The 21535-nt window shown below is 42.1% G+C and overlaps 1 protein-coding gene across 1 annotated transcript in view; it reads right to left on the bottom strand.

Moving 5' to 3' along the window:
- Positions 1 to 20739, bottom strand: part of LOC124615574 (ATP-binding cassette sub-family C member 5-like) — a 272433-nt gene extending 251694 nt beyond the window's left edge. Inside the window, exons 1-2 of the mRNA XM_047143562.1 lie at positions 20299 to 20739; positions 2439 to 2510 (exon numbers count right to left, since the gene is read on the bottom strand). Of these exons, the coding sequence (XP_046999518.1) occupies positions 2439 to 2510; positions 20299 to 20384 (158 nt within the window). The 5' untranslated portion in view covers positions 20385 to 20739. The remainder of the gene's footprint in view (positions 1 to 2438; positions 2511 to 20298) is intronic.
- Positions 20740 to 21535: the final 796 nt, after the last annotated feature.

The raw sequence follows: 21535 nt of genomic DNA on the forward strand, positions 1-21535 counted from the left end.
CTGGAAGAAAGAGACATGGCTTAGCCACAGACTGGGGGATGTTCTCAGAACGAGATTTTCACTCTGCAGCGGAGTGAGCGCTGATATGAAACTTCCTGGAAGATTAAAACTGTATGCTGGACCGAGACTCGAACTCGGGACCTTTGACTTTCGCAGGCAAGTGCTCTACCAACTGAGCTACCAAAGCACAACTCACGCCCCATCCTCACAGCTTTACTTCCGCCAGTACCTCATCTCCTACTTTCCACACTTCACAGAAGCTCTCCTGCAAATCTTGCAGAACTAGCACTCCTGGAAGAAAGGATATTTCGGAGACATGGTTTAGCCACAGCCTGGGGGATGTTTCCAGAATGAGATTTTCACTCTGCAGTGGAATGTGCGTTGAGAAACTTCCTGGCAGATTAAAACTGCAAGGTTCACAGGAGAGCTTCTGTGAAGTTTGGAAAGTAGGAAACGAGGTACTGGCGGAGGTAAGGCTATGAGGACGGGGCGTGAGTCGTGCTTGGGTAGCTCAGTTGGTAGAGTACTTGCCCGCAAAAGGCAAAGGTCCCGAGTTTGAGTCTTGGTCTGGCACACAGTTTTAATCTCCCAGGAAGTTTCATATCAGTTCACACACTGCTGCAGAGTGAAAATCTCATTCTGGAAGCATGTATCACGTTGCATTAGGCCCTTATGGTAGTGAATGGTTAGGTGCACACATTTGAAAAATGTAATGCTGTGCAGTTTCACACTTTCTTACTATTTGGAGCCCAAACTTTTGCATCAACCAGTGTGAAGTTTCTGTTGCATGAATGTGCAATGGCATTGCTCCCTTTCTTTGTAACAACAATGGGCTGGGTTTAGGCACATGCCAGAGTGCTGTGAGAGAGTGAGTGCCTGAGCAGACATGTGGACTGGTCAGGTGTGTGAATTGATTAACACCTTTATTGATGATTTCTCCCCCCCCCCCTCCTTTCTTTTTTCTGTATATAAACTGAAATTCCACACTCACTGTATGTATGTATGGCCTAATCTCAAGAGCTACTGTAGGGATTTTGATACACACCGTGGACTGGTGTAACTGTCCCACCTACAAATGAGTGGCTATAGGGACCTTTGATGCACGGTTTGCTTTGTTAATGGGTTTCTGTTGGGCAGTCTGCTCATGTCTTTAGGTGCCGCAACACAATGGTGAAACTGATACTATTCAGTTACCTAATGTTTTTCTCTTACTTTCTAATCATAACGGTATGCAGTGCCCCACAAACAAAATTACCGCTAATGTCACTCAAGTCGTCCAGATGTAGATACTTCGTGCTATCCAGATGAAGCTGGGAATGGTTGTTAGTTCAGGTATAAATGGGCAACCAGTTTCTTTGTTGGATTTTTGATAAGATTTATTTTCTTAACCGTTAATTTTTGAGCCACTGCAGGCTTGTCATCAGACTGAGGTGTTAACAGGAACATTACCATGGGCAGCTAGACGTGGTCATTGTGAATGCGCTGCCTCATTGTATTCATTGCAAACACATACCAGTAATGCACATTTTCAGCTTATGCATACAGCTACGGAGTACTTAGCTGTACTTGGTTTTACACTTATTCTCAGTGAATAAGCTACAGTTGTGTCACCAATCTGCCTTGCTGAGTAACACATTTGTAAACTAATAACCACATACCAAACAATAACAGCATATTACAATTAAGATCCATGGAACATGCAAATAACTAACTTAATTGCAGATAAATCAATGACAGATATCAAACATTTCCAGTTAATTTGTAAATAACATTGTGACAATGTTTTGATTGAAAATGATGGATATCAATGAGGTTAGACCGGTAAATAAAAATATGCGTGGATGACGCAGCTGTGCTGACATACCAAATTATTTGAAAAAACAGAATACAAGTTGACAGCTGAGCTACTATCACTACCCATTTTTGATGTGCTTGTACACTGTGCTGTGCTTCCTCTGAATACTGAATGGTTGGCATCTGTACACAAAACTCTTTTTCAGTTCTTGAATAAAAATTTCAGATTTTATTTCTGTTCGCAGAATATCAGCATATTCAGAATCTTACAGATTTTTAAAACATGTAGACACCCACGGTACCTTTAAATAAATTCAGATCTGATGTGGGGTGCTCTTCCTGAAGGCAAGTGTAGTCTACATGAACAAAGATATTAACTCTCGATGTCTTGTGGTAACTCAGTGCTAACAGCAGATGAATATCACTCTCTAAATTGCAATGCTTTTCAAAGCTTGTAGGAGGAAGAGAGCTAAATTTTAGCAAATGACAGACTGAGGTTTTTAACAAGGAGTTCTAGCACACAAAATGGTTGTCCTGTACATCAGTTACAATTCATTCCAAATTCTAATGTGCTATGAGTAATTCGTCTATATAATAGTACAATTCTGCTGTCTGCTTAAATTATTTAACTATAATATACTTACGCAGGAGCAGGGCGGTATGGCAGAAAGTGTTTGAGAGCTGGAGCATAACGGTTTTTCTGCTTTTTGACATTCCTGCAACGGCAAAAAGGGACAATTAAGTTTAACACACAATCTTTTAGGCAGAAAAAAGAAAGCATATTTAATTTATTACTAGATTGCTTATAAGAAATAAGAACAATTACAAGAAATTTGAAGCTAGTGATGACATTGTATAGTCAATACTACAGCAGAAAGGGAACAACAATTCAGTTCCATGTCAGTTTACACACAAATGACACTGTGTCTTGGTCTCCCTGTATCTTAAATGTATGTTCACTCACAGCACACGACATAACATACAATTCTGTAACAGAGGGATTAATTAAACGAAGTATTACAAAACAGGGACCCGTGTTCCACAGAACATGTCATGACGGAGAACTTTAAGAGCTGCAAAAAGGTCAAGGTGCACATTAGACTACAGTATTGGTTTACTATTTGTGCACTTAAAACTTCAATAATTTAAAATAATAAAATTGGCAGGAATGCTGCTATGAGCACATTACAAAGGGCTGATGCATCTTTAGCTTGTGTCTGTATATGTGCGGATGGATGTGTGTGTGAGTGCGAGTGTATACCTGTCCCTTTTTCCCCCTAAGGTAAGTCTTTCCGCTCCCGGGATTGGAATGACTCCTTACCCTCTCCCTTAAAACCCACATACTTTCGTCTTTCCCTCTCCTCCCCTCTTTCCTGATGAAGCAACCATGGGTTGCGAAAGCTTGAATTTTGTGAGTGTGTTTGTGTTTGTTAGTGGCTCTATCAACATACCAATACTTTCGTTTGGTAAGCTACACCATCTTTGTTTTTAGATGTATTTTTCCCACGTGGAATTTTTCCCTCTATTATATTTAGTTATGTTAAGCTTTATATGTGCATGACAACACTGAACGTTCTGGAAAACAAATCCACAAAACCAAAACAAGTGCGTCGACGCAGAAGCAAATAGTGACTGTAAAGTAACACATTCCACATCATAACGAATTATTATGCCTATGACACATGAGACAAATATCAAACCAATTATTTGGAAAAGTGGGATTTCAAGTCCTAATGTGCTTGTAAAGGAGGACAATGATTATAACAACTCTGACTTCACTCATACTGCACTTTACAGTCTCCCTCTTCTACTTTCCTACCTCCAGCACCTGACCTACTCCCCCAAGTCAATGTGTGCCACGCACAACTACCCAGGCTACAGCCAGAATGAGCTCAATGGTACCACATTCCTCCCATGTAGCTGCTGCCTCCCCCTTTCAGCTGTAAGCCACTCTTCCCCAAACCTGTCTTCCATTTCCTGTCTCTCCTTCACCGACTCCACGTACACAACCCCTCACCCAAGTCTAACTGATGAGCCTATCAATGACTCTGAGCCTCAACTAATCTGTGAAATGTTATCTTTACTCCTTGAATTACTTACATGACTTTTGCATGACATTTAATAAAAATATAAATAATACAATCCTGACTAAACTACCAAGGCAAAGTTACCTGTGAATTGAGAGAAATTTACCACTTCAAAACTATCACTTTCACCTGTCATAGCTCGTTTAGTACCTCCACCCACTCATTATACCACTTATACAACTCTTCAACAAAGAGGTAATAGTGCTGAAGGAGAGAGCATAAAACACCATTTCCATTTAAGAATCCCTTACTGGTATGTCAGCTTGCTCATTTCCATGGATTTCCACATGCTCTGGTGCCCAGCACAATTACTATTCTTTTCCTCACTGAACTAGATTGGATTGATGGGGTTAAAGGTACCAAACTACAAGGTCATCAGTCCCTCCATCATACATGCATCACGACAGAAATAGTCCTCCGAGAGTAAGGACACATAATAAAGATTTTAAGAACCTGACTGCAACCGAGAATCAATAAAACTAAGAGATTGCAGCAATTAAAAGTGAGGGAGGGGTGAGAAGGAGTAAGGTTTGCAAGTTACTCAGCCCGCAAAGCAGCTAGAGGCCCCTGGTACATGTTATGCAGTGGGAAACACGCCCTTTGCATATGACCAAGGTTCATTAACACAAGAAAACTAGAAATGTAGACAAGCTGATACAATCACAGGAAAGAGAACAATGATGATGATGATGAGACATTAAAACAATGAAAAATGTAAAAAATTAACAAGAATTAAAAGTTGAAAGGGTAGGAGCCAAGTCAAACCAATGAGCAAGGGCAGCCATGGGGCCCCTGGGACACAGCAGGTGAAGGGTGAAGGGGTGTCCCTCTGACCCATCATGCAGTTGACGAAGTCAAAGTGCCCTACATCAGATAAAGGAGTACAAACTGCCTTCGTGGTTGAAATATAAACCCAGATCAGCAGCTTGGGTGTCATCCACCAGCACCAGAGGCTGCGTGTCAGGAAGCAGGAAGTTTGTGATTTTGGCGTAAGCAGCCAAATTAGGACAATCCAGTAAAACTGCCATGGTCCCCTTTATTGCCCGCAGTTTGCTCAGAGAACTAGGACACACCATTCCGGGTTACAACCTTCCTGCAATTGATGGCGTACAATTGACCAATGGTCCGGTTCCAGTATCTCTCTTCTCCAAAGTCAGCACCATGGTAGCCAACTTGGCCAATCATTCAGCATGTTCATTCCCTGGGACCCCAACATGACCAGAAGACACAGTGATCAAGATCAGAAAGGAGATCCTGGATAGTTACAAAAAATGGGTTTGAGGTTAGCACTGGTCGACAGTGTGAAGGCTACTCAAGGAGTCACTGCCAATTAAGAATGTCTTATCAGACCACGAACAAAGAACAAACCTGATTGTGGGCTCAAGTGACAGAAACAAATTCAATAGTGAATACAATGCATCCATTTATCAGAGAGCATACACTGCCCTCCATAAGTTTGGAAACACCATGCTGCGTATTATAACAAAGCAAGATGGAAGTGATCTATATGAATTACTGGTTAGAATACGGAATAGCAAGCTCAAATAACAATTAATAATGACGTGTACAGTATTGTACACTTAATTATTGTACATATACATACATACTGGAACATACTAGTATTGCTCCATTTTATGTAAACCAACATTACCTGTCCAAGCAGTTCTACTAAACACGCCAGGTGGCACGAGTAGACTGCGTGGCTATGTAGAGGTACATTGTTTACATTTCTGTTCACTTGTAGTTGCGTTTGCATAATGGTATAATACGCCGCGAAAGTAATTGAAAATGCCCCAAAGTGCCAGATTCCTTATGAATCACAGGTAATGATAATCACTTTGCACCAAGAAGGCAATAGTGTCCAACAAATAGCAAAGATACTGACGATTTCCATCAGCGGAGTTGTCAAAACCATACACTGGCATCGAGAAATAGGTTCCTATGGGAATCGTCCTCGCTCGGGAGCACCTAGGAAAATATCAGAATGCCAGGAAAATATCAGTATTTGGTAGTGACCAGTAAATGTAACAGATTAAAAACTGTCCGTGAAGTGACTGCTGAACTAAATGCAATGAGGGATACACCGGTGAGTGAGTCAGTGAGACAACAACTTCTGAGGTTATGTAGCAACAAGGAAACCACTGTTGCGCCCTGTTAACAAGAAGAAAAGGCTTCAGTGGACTAAGACACACCAACAATGGACAGCGAGGGAATGTGAAAGAGTCTTATTCACTGATGAATCCATGTTCGAAATATTTGGAAGTAAATGCCGTCAATTTGTACACTGCTTACCCCATGAACGCTTGAATCCTCCGTGTGTAATTCCAACTGTAAAGCACGGAGGGGCTTCTGTGATGGTATGGGGATCCTTTGGAGGGAATAAAGTCAGAGATTTGGTGAAAATAGACGGAAAAATGAACCAAAAGGATTATCATGCCATTCTCCAGCGACATGCTAAGACATCTAGTTTGCGTCTGATTGGGAAAGGGTTTGTCTTGCAGCAAGACAACGACCCAAAACCTATGTTTCGCTTGTGTAGGAACTATGTGAAGTCTCTAGAGGTTCGTAAAATATTGAAAAACATGGAACGGCCACTCCACTGCCCTGATTTTAACCCAATCGAGCTGCTACAGGATGAATTGGACAGGAGGATCCGAAAATGGGAAATCATGGGTGGGTCACAATTGTGGGAGGTCCTGCAGCAAGAATGGAGATTAATTCCAACTGAAACCTTGGCAAAACTGATGCAGCGTATGCCGAGAGTGTGCAAGGCAGTGATGAAAGCAGAGGGTGGCTATTTTGAGGAATTGAAAATTTAATTGTTGCATCTTCCTGTCTATTATTTGAGCTTAATAAACATTTGGAAAACAACAAAATGGATTTTTCTACTGTATTTCCTTTCCATTGTCTATAATTACTAGGTGTTTCCAAACTTATGGCGGGTAGTGTAGTTCCCTACACCTAGTGTGTACGTAGGCAAACCCAGTTAATCCGTCTTCCATCGAGCCACCCCTTCTGAACCTGGAAATGCATCAGGGACAGCCAGTAACAGGCAGTGAAAAACCATGGCGTCAACAGTCTTTTGGTGCAAAGGAAAGGTTTAGAAACATCCTAGGGTGTGGTACACGCCACAGGGGCATATGTGATTGCTCCCTCACAAGAGGCAACAATGGAAGTTCAGATGATCCGGGGAGCAGTGAATGCGTATCACATAACTAAGCAGCAGCTGTTGGCATCTGACCCGTGGTGGAGGGACCCCAGCCTCCACGACTAGGCTGGTCACAGAGCTAGTCCAAAAAGGCACTTGTTGCACGTTGGAACCCACAGTAATGTATCAGGTTACGCATTTGCAACACAGTGGACAATGCCAATCCATATGCCAGAATCCCATAGTCAAGACGGGAGCTTTTTAAAGCCACATAAATGTAGAATGATATGCATCCCAGCTGGTGTTACTGAGGCAGCAAAGAGTATTAAGGTGTGACCAGCATTTTTGGTTAATTTGGCGAAGATGGGGAAGCCACACGAATTGGGCATTGAAGACCATTCCCAAAAAGCAATAAGAGTCCACCACACTGAGCAACGATGTAGAATTTTTGTTGTGGATGGACAGTACAATGGCAATGAAAGAGCATGACAAATGTCTTCGCAGCTGGAAATTGGGCCATGGGTGAGAGGCTAGGACTTCGCCTTTCACATGGCAACCTGCAGTTGGCGTTTGGCAACACCCATAGTTGAAGAGCAACAATAGAAGCAAACATCATCAGCATACAAGGACAGCGTCACTTTAGATCCCATGGCTGTAGGTAGACCACAAAAAGCCATAGAAAATGTGGCATCCACAATACAGTTCTTTGGAACCCCGAACTCTTGTATATGGAGGGCAGGCAGTTCTGTGTGAGGCACTAACTTGAAGCACCAACTTGAACCTGGAAATTATGACATGATAAAATGTTCCAGAGCCCCTACTTATGTAGGGTAACGAGAATGTGATGACACCATATGGTGTCATAAATCCTTTGCAAGTCAAAGATGAAGACAGTGGTAAGGTGTTATCAGCAGGCAAAAGCCTTCCGGATAGCAGACTCGAGAGAGACCAAATTGTCAGCTGTTGAACAGTCTTGGCAGAAATTACCATGGGATGGAGCCAAAAGGCCCCATGATTCATGGGGGCTCACCAATGTTCAAGCAACTTGCAGAGAACATCAGGCTACATAGTTAAATGGGTGATACCTATCTATCTCAGGAGGTGTTTACCCAGTGCCAGTACCCAGACTATCACTCTTTCTTGACACTGAGATTGAAACTCGACCTCACTCCTGATATGGTTGAAAATGGCTAGAACGTGAGACTGGCAATCAGGTCAAGGAAGCATGTCACCTGCTGCCAGCAGTTGCCACGGTACAGTATCAATACATATAGATTCTGAATCAGATTTGTGTGTGTGTGTGTGTGTGTGTGTGTGTGTGTGTGTGTGTGTGTGTGTGTGTGGAGGGGGGAGGGGGGGGGGGGGAGATCTGACACCACAAAGGCCACCAGGAACTCCACCTCTATATCAGAGGTGGAACATGCTGAGTCCAATGGCATGGCGGCCACTGGTATCTCCTCCTTGGGGAACTACGGCTTGTCCATTTTCTTAGCCAATTTCGATTTCTGCGAGGGCTTTTCTGTCTTAGTTTCAGGAGCAGAGGAGAAACGAAATCCTATGACCAGCAGCCTGCAGCTCCTTGAGCCACAAGCTCGTATACAGCTGCGGTTCAGCAGGAACCTGGAAGAGGAGTGCCCCAAGGGATGGAGGAGGGTGACTTCTCCGGCTGGCGGTTGGGGACTGACATCCCCAACAGGTGGGAAGTCGAAGCTCCCAAAGAGGGTGCGGGGGAAGCAGTAGGAAAAGAGGCCCCAACCACCAGGAAGTTGGTATAGTGCAGATACTTGACGACCCCCTCCACCCACAATGGGATGGCTACCATGTTGGGATTTGGGTGTGTTACCATTGCCAGAAAGAAAGGGTGCAAAGACAGACCTACACAAATGTGGAACATAGACTACATTGGGCAATCTTCCCTGCACGATATGCACATCTGTAAAATCTGGAAGAGGAATGGTTGGTCAAACGCAACACTGGGGACCACATAGTTTTGGATGAAAATGTGTGTTAAGTGCCAGTAGAGGAAAAATATATAATGTCCAAAATCAGAAACCTAATCCAAGCATGGTCAGTACCATGAAGACCATCCAATGATGTTTGTTTGGTGTGTGGAGTGCTCAACTGCGTGGTCATCAGTCCACTTAAATGAAGCATATACTGACCCTTTAGGGGAGCCCAATTTTTTACACAGTCCAATTTTTTTTGTCAGTCCAATTTAGTCCTTTTTTTTTTTTTTTTTTTACACAGTCCAATTTCTTTTTTGACACAGTCCAATCTGGCCACTGCAATGAATGATGATGAAATGATGAGGACAACACAAACACCCAGTCCCCGAGCAGAGAAAATCCCCAACCCAGCCAGGAATCAAACCCGGGACCCTGTGATGAAGAGGCAGCAACACTAGCCACTAGACCACGAGCTGCGGACAGACAATCCAATGAAAAGGCAGAAGGGACACACAATAGTAGAAGAATGGGCTTTAAGGACAGAAAGGGAAGTAGTACTGCAACGGCTGAGACTCATGTCAGCGAAGCATGTACTGACAAAAAGACTTGTGTGTCCCCTGGGGGGAGGGTGTAACCTCACCCTGAAAGAAGTTTAAAATGATGTACCTGAGAATTAAAATTCCATTCCCTGAGAAAACAAGGACCCCATTCCACTGCCTGTACCTCATCTACCAATATTAGAGGCAAGGAAACTAAAGGAACATGCTTAGCATGGATAGACAAAATGAGGAGGCATTCCACCACAATGTCAGCTATTGTCTGCAGGGCTCCACAACCACAATGTAGGGATGCCTTACTACGTAAGACTAATCTATGGATTTATCTTATATAAATATTGTGAAGATGCTAGGATAGCAGACTCCTTTCATCTCTGATTGAGGATAGGTCTTATTAGCAACCTCAAATTTGTGCATAGGATGATCAAAATGAATGTTGGGGTAGTAATAACTTCTTTAGTAAAAGGGTCAGGCATTTCATTCCCTTGGATACCCACATGGTTTGGAACACAGAAAAAGATCACTCAGGAGGCAGTATGACTAAGGTCACAGCCAAGGTAATGAATAGCAGATATCACAGAGTGACAAAAGTAACACTGATTAATAGCCTGGAGACTCCTCATTGAGTCACTATAAATTAAAATGAATTCAAGGGAAGTCTGAATACAAGGGGCTCTGTTGATGACTACAAGCTCTGCTGCAAAAACATTACATGTTTCCAACAACAAATGTTGTTCCTGACCAGCAGGAGATGTAAAAGCATAACCCATCTCATTCATTCATGGATTTAGAGCCAACAGTGTAAAACGGCAGCAGTACCCTGATATGCTTGATGAAGAACTTGAAGGAACAGAAACCGAAAAATCATAGAGGTGATTAAAACTTCAGGTCCTTGAAACAGAGTGCTCCTAATTCATGGTCTGGGTACTAACAAAGTGGGAGCAGGAGGGGGGGGGAGGGTGCAAGACAACATGGGGAGCATATTCTAAGGCAGTTAAGCAGTGGAGGTCCCTGCAGAGGACTCTGAGGTGCATTTGTCAAGTGGTCAATTCCCCTACAAAGCAAAAAGAATTTGATAAGTTGTATGATTACGAAATTGTCACATAGTTATTGCATAAGTGAGCAACAGTTCATCAAGTGTGATTTGAAGACCAGCCACAACTGAGGATAACATGATAAGACTGAGAAACGATATTTAAATAGTACAATGGTTTTGAAGACTACTGCTCCATTATCAGGTTCCACACAACATAAGGCATTCGTTACAGTCTAGCACTGTCATTTAGTGAAAAAAATACGGGATTACTGATTATTGTGTCAGTATTTGGATCTGAATTCAAAACGTCGTTGCAGATGCAACTCAATGCATCACTCATAACAGAACAAAATTAGCAGACATAAAGGTGATTTCAGGAGTGCTGTTCACAGTACACACAAATCATCAAGTGGATAACACCAGAAGTTTCACAAGTCAGTTTGCATATGATGTGGTTATCTATAAGAAGGTAGTGATATCAGAAGACTTTAGCAAACTGCAGGAAGCACTGAAAGTGATTGGTGGATGTTGCACGGACAGGCAGTTGACCCAGTGTGTAAATAAATGCAATATATTGCACATACTTAGGTGCAGAAATCAACTACTCTACAATTACACTACTGATGACAAACTGATGGAAAAAGTAATTGTCATAAAACATCTAGGAGTACCCATCCAGAGTGACCTTAAGCAGAATAACCACATAAAACAAACACAGAGAAAAGCAGATGCCAGACTGAGTTCCTTAGGACGAGTCTTAATAAAATGTAATACATCCATGCTAGAAGAGGCTTACAAAGCATTTATTCAACCAATTCATGAGTATCATCCATCAGCCTGGAACCTCTACCAATTTGGATTAACAGATGAGAGAGACAAGATTCATGAACAGCAGCTTGTTTAGTTATGGGATCATTTATTGTATTGTTTCATTTTGTTTTCTTGTACAAAAACGACAAAAATCATATGCGCCCACGTCAGAGCCGTAGAACTCGAAAGGGGGGGGGGGGGGGGGGATGAGTTAAAAACAACTTCACATTAAGCCCAACCGACAGAAGGAAAGACAGCTAAAAACAGGGACATGGAGAAAAATTCATAAAATATGCCAGAGAGACAATGGAGGTCCTGAACTAAAGATTAAATGGAATTTGCCATATTGCTACAGCTGATAAAAAGTAAAAGGCGGTTGACATCGACACATCATTCACTAAAACATCCAATATCTCAGAGGACAGGAAACATAAATGGTTAAAAAAAAAAAGCATTCGATTAGAAAATGGAGAACCATCAAGGGCAATGAGCAGAAAGTGATGGGGGATCACCACTTAACAAATGGCAATGGCTAAAAAGACTGCCCAATACACAACACACGATTTCCTCGTGGCAAGAGGGCTGCGAGGAGATTGTCCAAGTCACTAGGAGAGGCTTAATAACCCAGAGCTTGCTCCCATGAAGGGAAGACCAGTGGTGGTGCCAAAGTGAAACCACCTCCATACAGACAGCAATACAGAGATCATCAGAGGAAATGGAAGAACTAATGAGCTGAGGTATGAGAACTGCAGCCTTGGCAGCAGTGTCAGCAGCCTTATTTCCCATCGGACAAACAAGGCCAGGAACCCACATGACCATCGCAGTGGATCCATCAAGAGTGAGCAAGTGACAGCTTTCCTGGACCCGTTATACTAAAGGATGGGTGGTGTACAGCACACAGAGGCTCTGAAGGGCACTGAGAGGGTCAGAACAGATTATGTTATTGGAGAGCCTGTGCCTAAGGAAGTACTGCGTAGCCTGATACAGAGCAAAGTCCTCTGCTGTAAAAGCTGAGCAGTGTTCTGGTAGCAAATACCTAAAATCGTTGGTGCCAATAACGAAGGCACATCCAACACCATGGTCAGTCCAAGAGCGATCAGTGTACACAAAGGAACTATCACGAAGTTCTGTGCGAAGGTCGTGAAACTGAAGGCGATAGAGCGAGCCTGGAGGAGTGTACATAGGAAATGAATGAAGGCCAAGGTGAACACGGCCTGCTGCTCAAAGCCAAGACGGTGAACAGTTCACACCCATTGGGAATACAACAGGTAGTGTGAAGTTAAACTGCCAGAGCAAGAGCCGAAAGCAAACACCAAGAGGTAACAGAGAAGAGTGACGTGCCCCATACTGGCGATCAAAGGAGTCATACAAGAAGGAGGCATAAGATGGGTGGCCAAGCATGGCAGACAAATGGTACGCTTATCTGCTGGGGCGAAAGTCACAGTGGTATAACAGTCTCCAGTAGTTGTCCAGGGGTTTCCCCAAATCGAAAAACACAGCCACAGTCTGGAATTTCTGCAGAAAACCATTCATGGGTTGGGTGGACAAAGTGACAAGATGGTCTACTGCACAACGGCGTGCTTGAAATCCACACTGTGCAGTGGTAAGTAAATTATGAGACTCGAGCCACCATACCAGCAGGGCATGAATCATACATTCCATCCATTTCCAAACACAACTGATGAGAGAACTGGAGTGGTAGCTAGAAGGTCGAAGCAGACCAGGAAGAAATTCGTGAGCTCAAAGTGGTCACGAGGATGTAATTCTGTTTCCTGGAGTCAAAGAACAATCGGACGCTGCTACTCCAACAGCAGCCGTAAGTCCTCTTTGTTGGATTGAAGGCCACGAATGTTCCACTGGAGGAGATTCACGATGAGGAATAAATGAAGGGATGTTCACCTTGGCAGCTGTCGAGTGCCAGCCTTAGAAGACTTGCTGCTACAGGGCACAGAGGCTGGAGGATCCTGCTCCATGAGGTCTACAGAGACATCGGCATTGTCTCTGTTGGATTGTGGAGCCCAGGCCAGAAAAACGGTTGGTAGTGCGCACCAGCAAAATGGTGGTTGACCAGGCGAGCGTACCATATGGTGACACCGTCCAAAAGAATCTGCGAGTCGGCGAAGGAGAAGACCATTTCCCTTTGTTTGACTTCCGGTAGCAACACATTGGGTTCGGAATGTACGGTTGTACCATGATAACTCCATAGCCTCCACAGACTGCTGTAATCCAGTCCCTAACCACAGAAACCATGCCTCCAACTGAAATCCATACAAGAATGAAAGTTGTATACAGTGACGATTGTATTGACATCAATAATGCACAACATTGAGTTGTTTGTGTTCCCAATGAAGATGTTGAGGTTGGTACCACCGTTTCGGCGGTGCCAACCTCAACATTTGTGACACAGCTCAGAGGGATGACTGTGTACAGAGGCCAATGACACTCACAGGAATCGAGTTGATGGACTCATCAGTGAAACATGTCAGATAATGCAGACATAGCTCTTGGGTAAGTGTGGCATATCATGAGAGCATGTACAGGCAATCATTGTAGAAATCATCATCATCACCACCACCACCACCACCACCACCACCACCACAACAATTTCCTTCTGGTGAGCTGGTGAGGAACGTTGTGAACAACATGCCTCCACTGATTACTGTCCTGGTATAGCCTTTCTCTCTCCATTAGATCCTACGTTAGTTCTCTCCTCCTGAGATCTTCATTGAACTAATCTGCCCATCTCTTCCCGAGCCACCCAATTAGTCTTGAGGGTGGGGGGCAAACTAAATATAAACAAATTTAGATGCCTTGCGTAGCTACAACGTGTAAGTGAAGACAGCCATGCATGAATACCCACCCACCTCCCCAGGGGTCGTAACCCCTGCAACCCATAGAACATAAAGATGCTTCAGTAGCTGATTAGTGTTTTTTGTCTTTAAAAAAAAAAAATCTCACGGGATAGAACGAACAGATCAGAAAAGTAAATAAAATAAGATAAAACAGAACTGGAGACAGCCACACTCAAACCAAACTCCACGCCGTCATGACGTCACTCACGACAACACCCTTACGTCAAGGGTCAAAGCCGACGCGTGGGATCGGACGTTTCTGTCGATCCCATCATACTTCAAAGATTATACTGCTGTTTTGTTTTGTTCACCAGACCTACTTGTTTCACTGTGACACGAGTCACCAAAGTGGTGCCCCATTGGAAGACTTGTAGCATGCAGTTGAGCCACATGAAGATATAATTCCTTCCGCTGAGAATTTTTCAATTGGTAAAAGAATAACTGGGAAGAACTACACAAGTCTTTTGGACCAACAGGGTGAAAAAATATGCAAGAGGAGTTCTGGATTACATAAGGAGGGAGGGAGGGGGGGGGGGGGGGGAGCCCTCTTTCATCATGGTCCCACGCCCACCAGAACAGGTGATTAGTCAGTCAGAAAATATGAGTGATTAAGAGTACGAAGTATTGGAACATCCACCACAATCACCAAATTTGACACCTGTGTCTTCCCATATCCAAAGAAATTAGTGGCTGGAAAACATTCTTGAACTATAATTCAGGGATAAAATTGGGAAAAAAAGGATCAAGCACACTGACTAAGGTATTATATCAGAAGCAAGCACATGTTAAGCAAAAGCAGTTTCTTACTGAAATGATTGTATGGTATTACTGTACGGGAGACCCGATCTGCGGTTGTTCGTCTGTCTGATGAAAGGTTTACCATATTGTGCCACTTAGATGACAAGCTGTGGACTAGTCTTTTACTGACAGGACAAGCAATTCTAACTCACTTTCTCTCTTTCTCTAATCACAGTCACCACAACTATACACCTACCTCTCCGAAACATCAAGAACATGATCTAGCTTGTCCCAGGAAACAAACTGTTTCCTGTGGCCTATATAGGTCCATGTAAGCTGTTGATCCACTGGGCTTGGCAGTATGAATGAGGGAGGAGAAAGAATGGCTCTGAGCACTATAGGACTTAACTTCTGAGGTCATCAGTCCCCTAGAACTTAGAACGACTTAAACCTAACCAACCTAAGGACATCACACACATCCATGCCCGAGGCAGGATTTGAACCTGCGACTGTAGCGGTCGCGCGGTTCCAGACTGTAGCGCCTAGAACCGCTCAGCCACTCCGGCTGGCGGGAGGAGAAAGACTAACTGAATTCTGCAATGAACTTCAGACGGTAATGGTGAATACTCTTTTCAACAATCAATCAAAAGAAGGAGGTATACTTGGAAAAGACCCCAAGACACTGGAAAATTGCAGCTGGATTACATTACGCTCAGACAGAGATTCCAAACTCAGATATTGGAATGTAAGGATTGTAAGACATACCCAAGAGCAGATATATAGACTTAGACAACAATTTAGTAAGACACTGAAGTTTATGATAAGTGTCCGGAGGAATAAGTGTGGAAAGAAGCGAGATAACAAAGTACTGACGAATAATGAGACACACATGTAGCTTGCTAAGGATGCAAATAATGCAGTAAGAAATATCAGGACAGGCACTGGAAAGACAAACATAGGTACAAGTAAGGTAACTGCAAAGAAACCTTAAATCACACAGGAAAGGAAAAAAATATGGGAACAGGAAGCACAGGACAGCTAATGCGAGATGCTTGTAGGAAAAATGCGAAGAAATCAAAAAAGAAATGATCGTCGGAAGGACTTACTCGGCATTCAGGAAAGTCTTAACAATTTTCATTGAAATTAAAATCAAGGATGAAAACATTAATAGCTAGTGCAACGCAAAATTCCACTGTTAAATGCAGGTGAGAGAACATATGTGGAAAGAATACACTGAGGGCCTGTATGAGGGGGAGACTTGTCTGATGGCATGACAGAAGAAGAAATTGGAGTCGATACAGAAGACATATGGCATCCAGTACTACATACACACTTTAAGAGTGATCTGGAAGACCTGAGATCAAATAAGACAGAAGGGATATTGATAACATTCCATCGGAACTTCTGAAATCAATGGGAAATTGGCAACCAAACGACTGTTCAAGAGAGTGCATAAAATCTATGAGGCTGCTGACACACCACCAGACTTTCGGAAAAATATCATCCATACAATTCCAAAGATAGCAAGGGCAGGTAAGTGAGAGAACTATCGCCAGTCAACTTAATAGCTCATGCATCCAAGCTGCTCGCAAGAGTAATATACAGAATACTGGAAAAGAAAACTGAGGATCCGATAACAACCAGTTTGGCTTTAGGAAAGGTAAAGGCACCAGAGAGGTAGTTCTAACTTTGGAGTTGCTGATGGAAGCAAGACTGAGGAATAATTAAGACACGGTCACAGGATTTGTCAACCTGGAAAAGCATTTGACAATGAAAATGGTGCAAAATGTCCAAAATTCTGAAAAAATAAGTGTTAGCTACAGGGAATTGTATTGATACACAAGAACGAAAATGGAACAGTATGATTGGAAGACCAACAACAAAGTGCTAGGACTAAAAAGGGTGTAAGACACAAAAGCAATCTTTCACCTCTGTGTTCGTCTCTAAACAAAGAAGCAATGACAGAAATAAAATCCTGGTTCAGGGTGCTATTAGAATTCAGAGTGATAAGATTTGTTGACGATATTGCTATCCTCGGTGAAATTGAAGAAGAATTACAAGATCTGCTGAATGGAACAAACAGTAGAGAATATGGACTTAAGAGTAAACTGAAAATGACAAAAAAATGAGAAGTAGCAGAAATAATAATGGCAAAAACCTTATCAAAATTGGTGATCGTGAAGTAGATAAAGTTGAGGAATTCTGCTACCTTGGGTAAATTGATGAAGCCAGCAAACTTATTTTCTCTCTTTTTTTGCACTGTATTTTCATTGTTTTCTTATGTCGTTAATATTTTTTAGGTTTTAATATGTAGAAGGCATTAATAACAAGAACATATCCTTCAAAAAACTCCTAGTCTGTGAAGGTCTGATTAGTTTGTCAGCTTTTTTTTTGACAGTGTCTTTATATTGTGACATTATACATTGGTTGTTGATTACGACATTGGTAGGTCTATATCAGCAGGGTATAACTTTGTTCATATTAAATCCAGCTGTACACCAACATATTAAACAGGGACAAGAAACAATACACCGAGTTCACTATTACATATTTGACAGTTACAGGATACTGTTCCATGGTTGTATTTCCAAAAATAAAAATATAGAAGGATCTGCTGTAATTTACTGTTGCAATTTTCAACAGTTTCAAACAATTAGAAGAGATGGATAAGACACCATGATACCACAGTAGGGACTATATACTATACCAGCAAAAGAGGATGCACCAGAAAGTTTAATAAGATGCCTTGTTAAGATACCAAGATGACAGAGTGTAAACTGGCAAACCAAACAACTGATTTTAGAATTTGCAGTCTCCTCCTTCCTTGGTCATACTCTCTTGCTGGTTCAATTCATTCGTACCCAAAAATAATGTTTCTGAAAAATTAAATGCATGTGCAGATGCCGGGCAACAAACAACCAGTGAACAAAATTAGAAGTTTACTATTCTGCTGACAAATAGAACATTAGAAACTGAGCACAAGCACAGATACCAATTGAAGAGAATGTTTTCCACGATGCGGGAGGATGCCTCTTCATGTATCTGTACGTATCCTGTACTCTTACCAAAGGATTCTTACCTATCACGAAAGTTCCTTCATGAGTCCCACATACAGACTGTGTCTTTACATCTCAATCTCAGTCAGGATTTGCCAAAATGAAATTAAATATTAAGGATGTGCCCTGTAGAAGTGCAACATTCACTCTGTTGACTATAAATTAAATTGAAATAATTTGAGAAGAAGGGAGAGGGGGGGGGGGGAGGGGGACTACAAACTGAGTGGCTACACTTCATCTCCAACACTGTAGTCAACATTCCCTTGGAACCAAGCCCTGAGATTGATACAATTTTATTAATGGTAGCCCTACACTTAAAGACAGAGGTGTCAGAATTATAATTTTTTGTCACTATCAACTCACCTACATATACCAACAAACTTTCAGATGTTGTTCTACGATACCTTCTGAGAATTTCGATTAAGGTACCCAAGGTTACCAGCAGCTCATTACAGAGCAATAATGTTATATTTATTCAAGTACATACCTTACACCTATACTACACAGCAACCAATATGAATACAGAGTAATGCAACAATCTACAGACAGCACAAGTACTGTTATGTGGTGGTTGTCAGTGCCAGAATAACTCGGCTTAGGGGTGTTGTGCTCTCTTCCACTACATTTAGTGAATCCAAACACAAAGTGCACAGCAGACAACTCATCACCAAATAAACCTATCCATACCAATAATGTCGACATTTGCACCATTGTGCATTATTTTCATGCAATATAGATACAAAGCTAATCTGAGAAAGAAACCTAACGAGTCTCCAGATACTGTGGATCCCTTATCCGAAATACTCAGAAAGTATCCTGTTCAAACTATGAAATTCCGTCATTTCAAGTTCGCCCAGCATGCCAAGTGCTCATAAGTACTGGGGTGGAGGTTCTGCTGGGTGGGATGGGTTAATGGAGGAAGATGTGGGAAGTAGGGTTGGGTTGTTTGGGAGAAGAGACCAAACAGCGAGGTCATCGGTCTCATCGGATTAGGAAAGGATGGGGAAGGAAGTCAGCCGTACCCTTTCAACGGAACCATCCTAGCATTTGCCTGGAGCGATTTAGGGAAATCACGGGAAACCTAAATCAGGTTGGCCGGATGCGGGATTGAACCGTGGGAAGTAGGGCGAGGGGTTGTGGACAGGTAGCTAGTGGCTCGAAAGGAAGCAGCACGTCTGCAGATAGGAATGAGGGGGAGAGGAAGGGGTAGCAGCAAGCATATGGGCTAGATATGCAACACACAGGTATCAGAGCCAATGAGGTAAATAGCCTTATGATAATGATGTAAAGGCAAGAATTGGGAGGAGAGAGAAAGAAGAAACTTATGCAGAAGGTGTGTACAGTGGGTTAGTGGAAATTTACGCCAGGAAAATTACAGTGGGCAAAGGATGTGTTGCAAGGATGACTCATCTACATAATCCAGAAAAGCTTTTCTGGAGGGAAAGATACAGATAGCACTGTTGTTGAGCAGCCATTGAACTCAAATATATTGTGCTTTTTCCATTAAGTTTATCTCTGAAAATGTATTGCCTTGTACAAAGCAAATGCTCAACTATCAAACTTAAACAATGTCATTGTGACGCTATTAGGCCCCTTCCAGTGTCACAAGGGGGACAAATGATTCCTATAACATTATTAACACATTCTACCCAAGCCCAAAGCTCACCTCCTCTACCTGTTTCAGAAGCAATTTTTTTAGATTAATTCCCTTTTTTGTAGTAACTTCAGCAAATTTATCAACACCTGTCTCAGCAAGATACAAATAAAACGAATTCCCTTCAGATGTAGGTTGAAAAATAATGCCACCTCTGAGAGCATCAATGAATTATAAACTGTCATGATACTATTGCTACAGCACTCGAAACGGGTATAAGGCACAATTAATTCACATCCGCAGCTTAGGAAAGAATGCTTTTCTTCTGCTGGTTCCAAGCATGCGCTTCTCTGCGTGTTCAATTAGAACTGACAGACAATTCAACTGTGGATCGATGCTTGACAAGGAACCGCGGCTCAGGTATAACAATTGGACGCAATACATTGTTAATATAGTTCTTATTTTAGGCTTGGTATTTACTGTTAATACGAACTTCATACTTAAAATGTACACAGTAGCTAACATACAAATGAGGGCGCGTGTTTCGCTTAGTACCAACAAAAGCAATAGTTGGTGATGTATCAAAACCTACCCCAATTAAAAGTTTCTCAAACTAATGCTATTTCAATATTTCTTCAGACGACGTTTATCTCTATTCTACAGGGGATGAGATCTCTTACCTCGTAATATCGCCATTATGTTTTTCATCTATATCTTCCACATTTAGGTAAATTGATCCAGTAGAAAGCCACTTGTGTATTGACATCGTGAACGGCTTTCACAACAGAACGAGATAAAACGGAGAACGAAAAAAAAAAAGAGGTTATATCACAAAACAAAAATACAAAATTGCCCTACAAGGTCTCTATCACTTTACACTTTCTTCGTAAACATTGACATATACCCGTAATGTTCAACTACAAGCTTTCAAACTAAGTAAAAACAGATGAGATCAGTTAAACTAATGACACAATTACGAAGGTACGACGTAAGTTCTGTATTTACAGTCACACTTCCAAACGTGGCAGAAAACAGTTCACTTCCAACAAAAAGGAAATAAACTCCTGAGATCACTTCCCCACTCAACCCGCTACCGCTACATCGTTTAAAGTAACAACACAAAGATATTGCGTGGTGGCCTTACTTTGCTTGACGGCTAAGATATTATTGCTGCCAACATCAGTGCAGACAACTTCATAGCACTGTAACTTCATCCTAGAACTTTGAAATAACAGAATGAGAAGAAATGCTTGTAAGGGATTCAAAAGATTCTCATGGTCGCGTACCATTCAAATGAATTATCTAAGGAACTGAGCTTTTCATCTCGCAATTTGGATAATATTTCTATCTCTTTCCCCTAAATGAACACTACTCCCTCTCTCTCTCTCTCTCTCTCTCTCAACCCATAAAAACGTAGATACAGTAACAGAAAAAATGGTAAGTAATTTTCTTAACAGTGTCGTTGAATGGTTTTCTGTAAATTTTCTCAATCTCAATATCAAAAAGATGCAACATATTCAGTTCTGCCCATCTACAGGTGCTACCCAATGATAAAGTAACACATGGTAAGGAAATAACAACTAAGGTAGAAATCACAAAAATTTTAGATCCTTATCTTTTTGAGCATTTAAACTGGAAAAACACATTCTTCAGTTCCTAAGACAACTTAGTTCAGCAACAATTGCACCTTAAATAACTGCAAATTTTGGAGAGAGTCACACACAGACACACACACACACACACACACACAGGACTTTTACCATTGGTGAGAGTACCCTCTCCCTCACCCTTCATACTTTTAGTTATCAGTTCAGCTAATCTGTGTTTTCCCTTCTTGTTAAGATGTAGGCTGCATCTTCTGAGTACCCACTCATAATGGAAGCAACTAGCACAACATCAATGTGAGCCCCACTTGGA

The sequence above is a fragment of the Schistocerca americana genome, chromosome 1 (assembly GCF_021461395.2).
Source record: "Schistocerca americana isolate TAMUIC-IGC-003095 chromosome 1, iqSchAmer2.1, whole genome shotgun sequence".
NCBI lineage: Eukaryota > Metazoa > Arthropoda > Insecta > Orthoptera > Acrididae > Schistocerca > Schistocerca americana.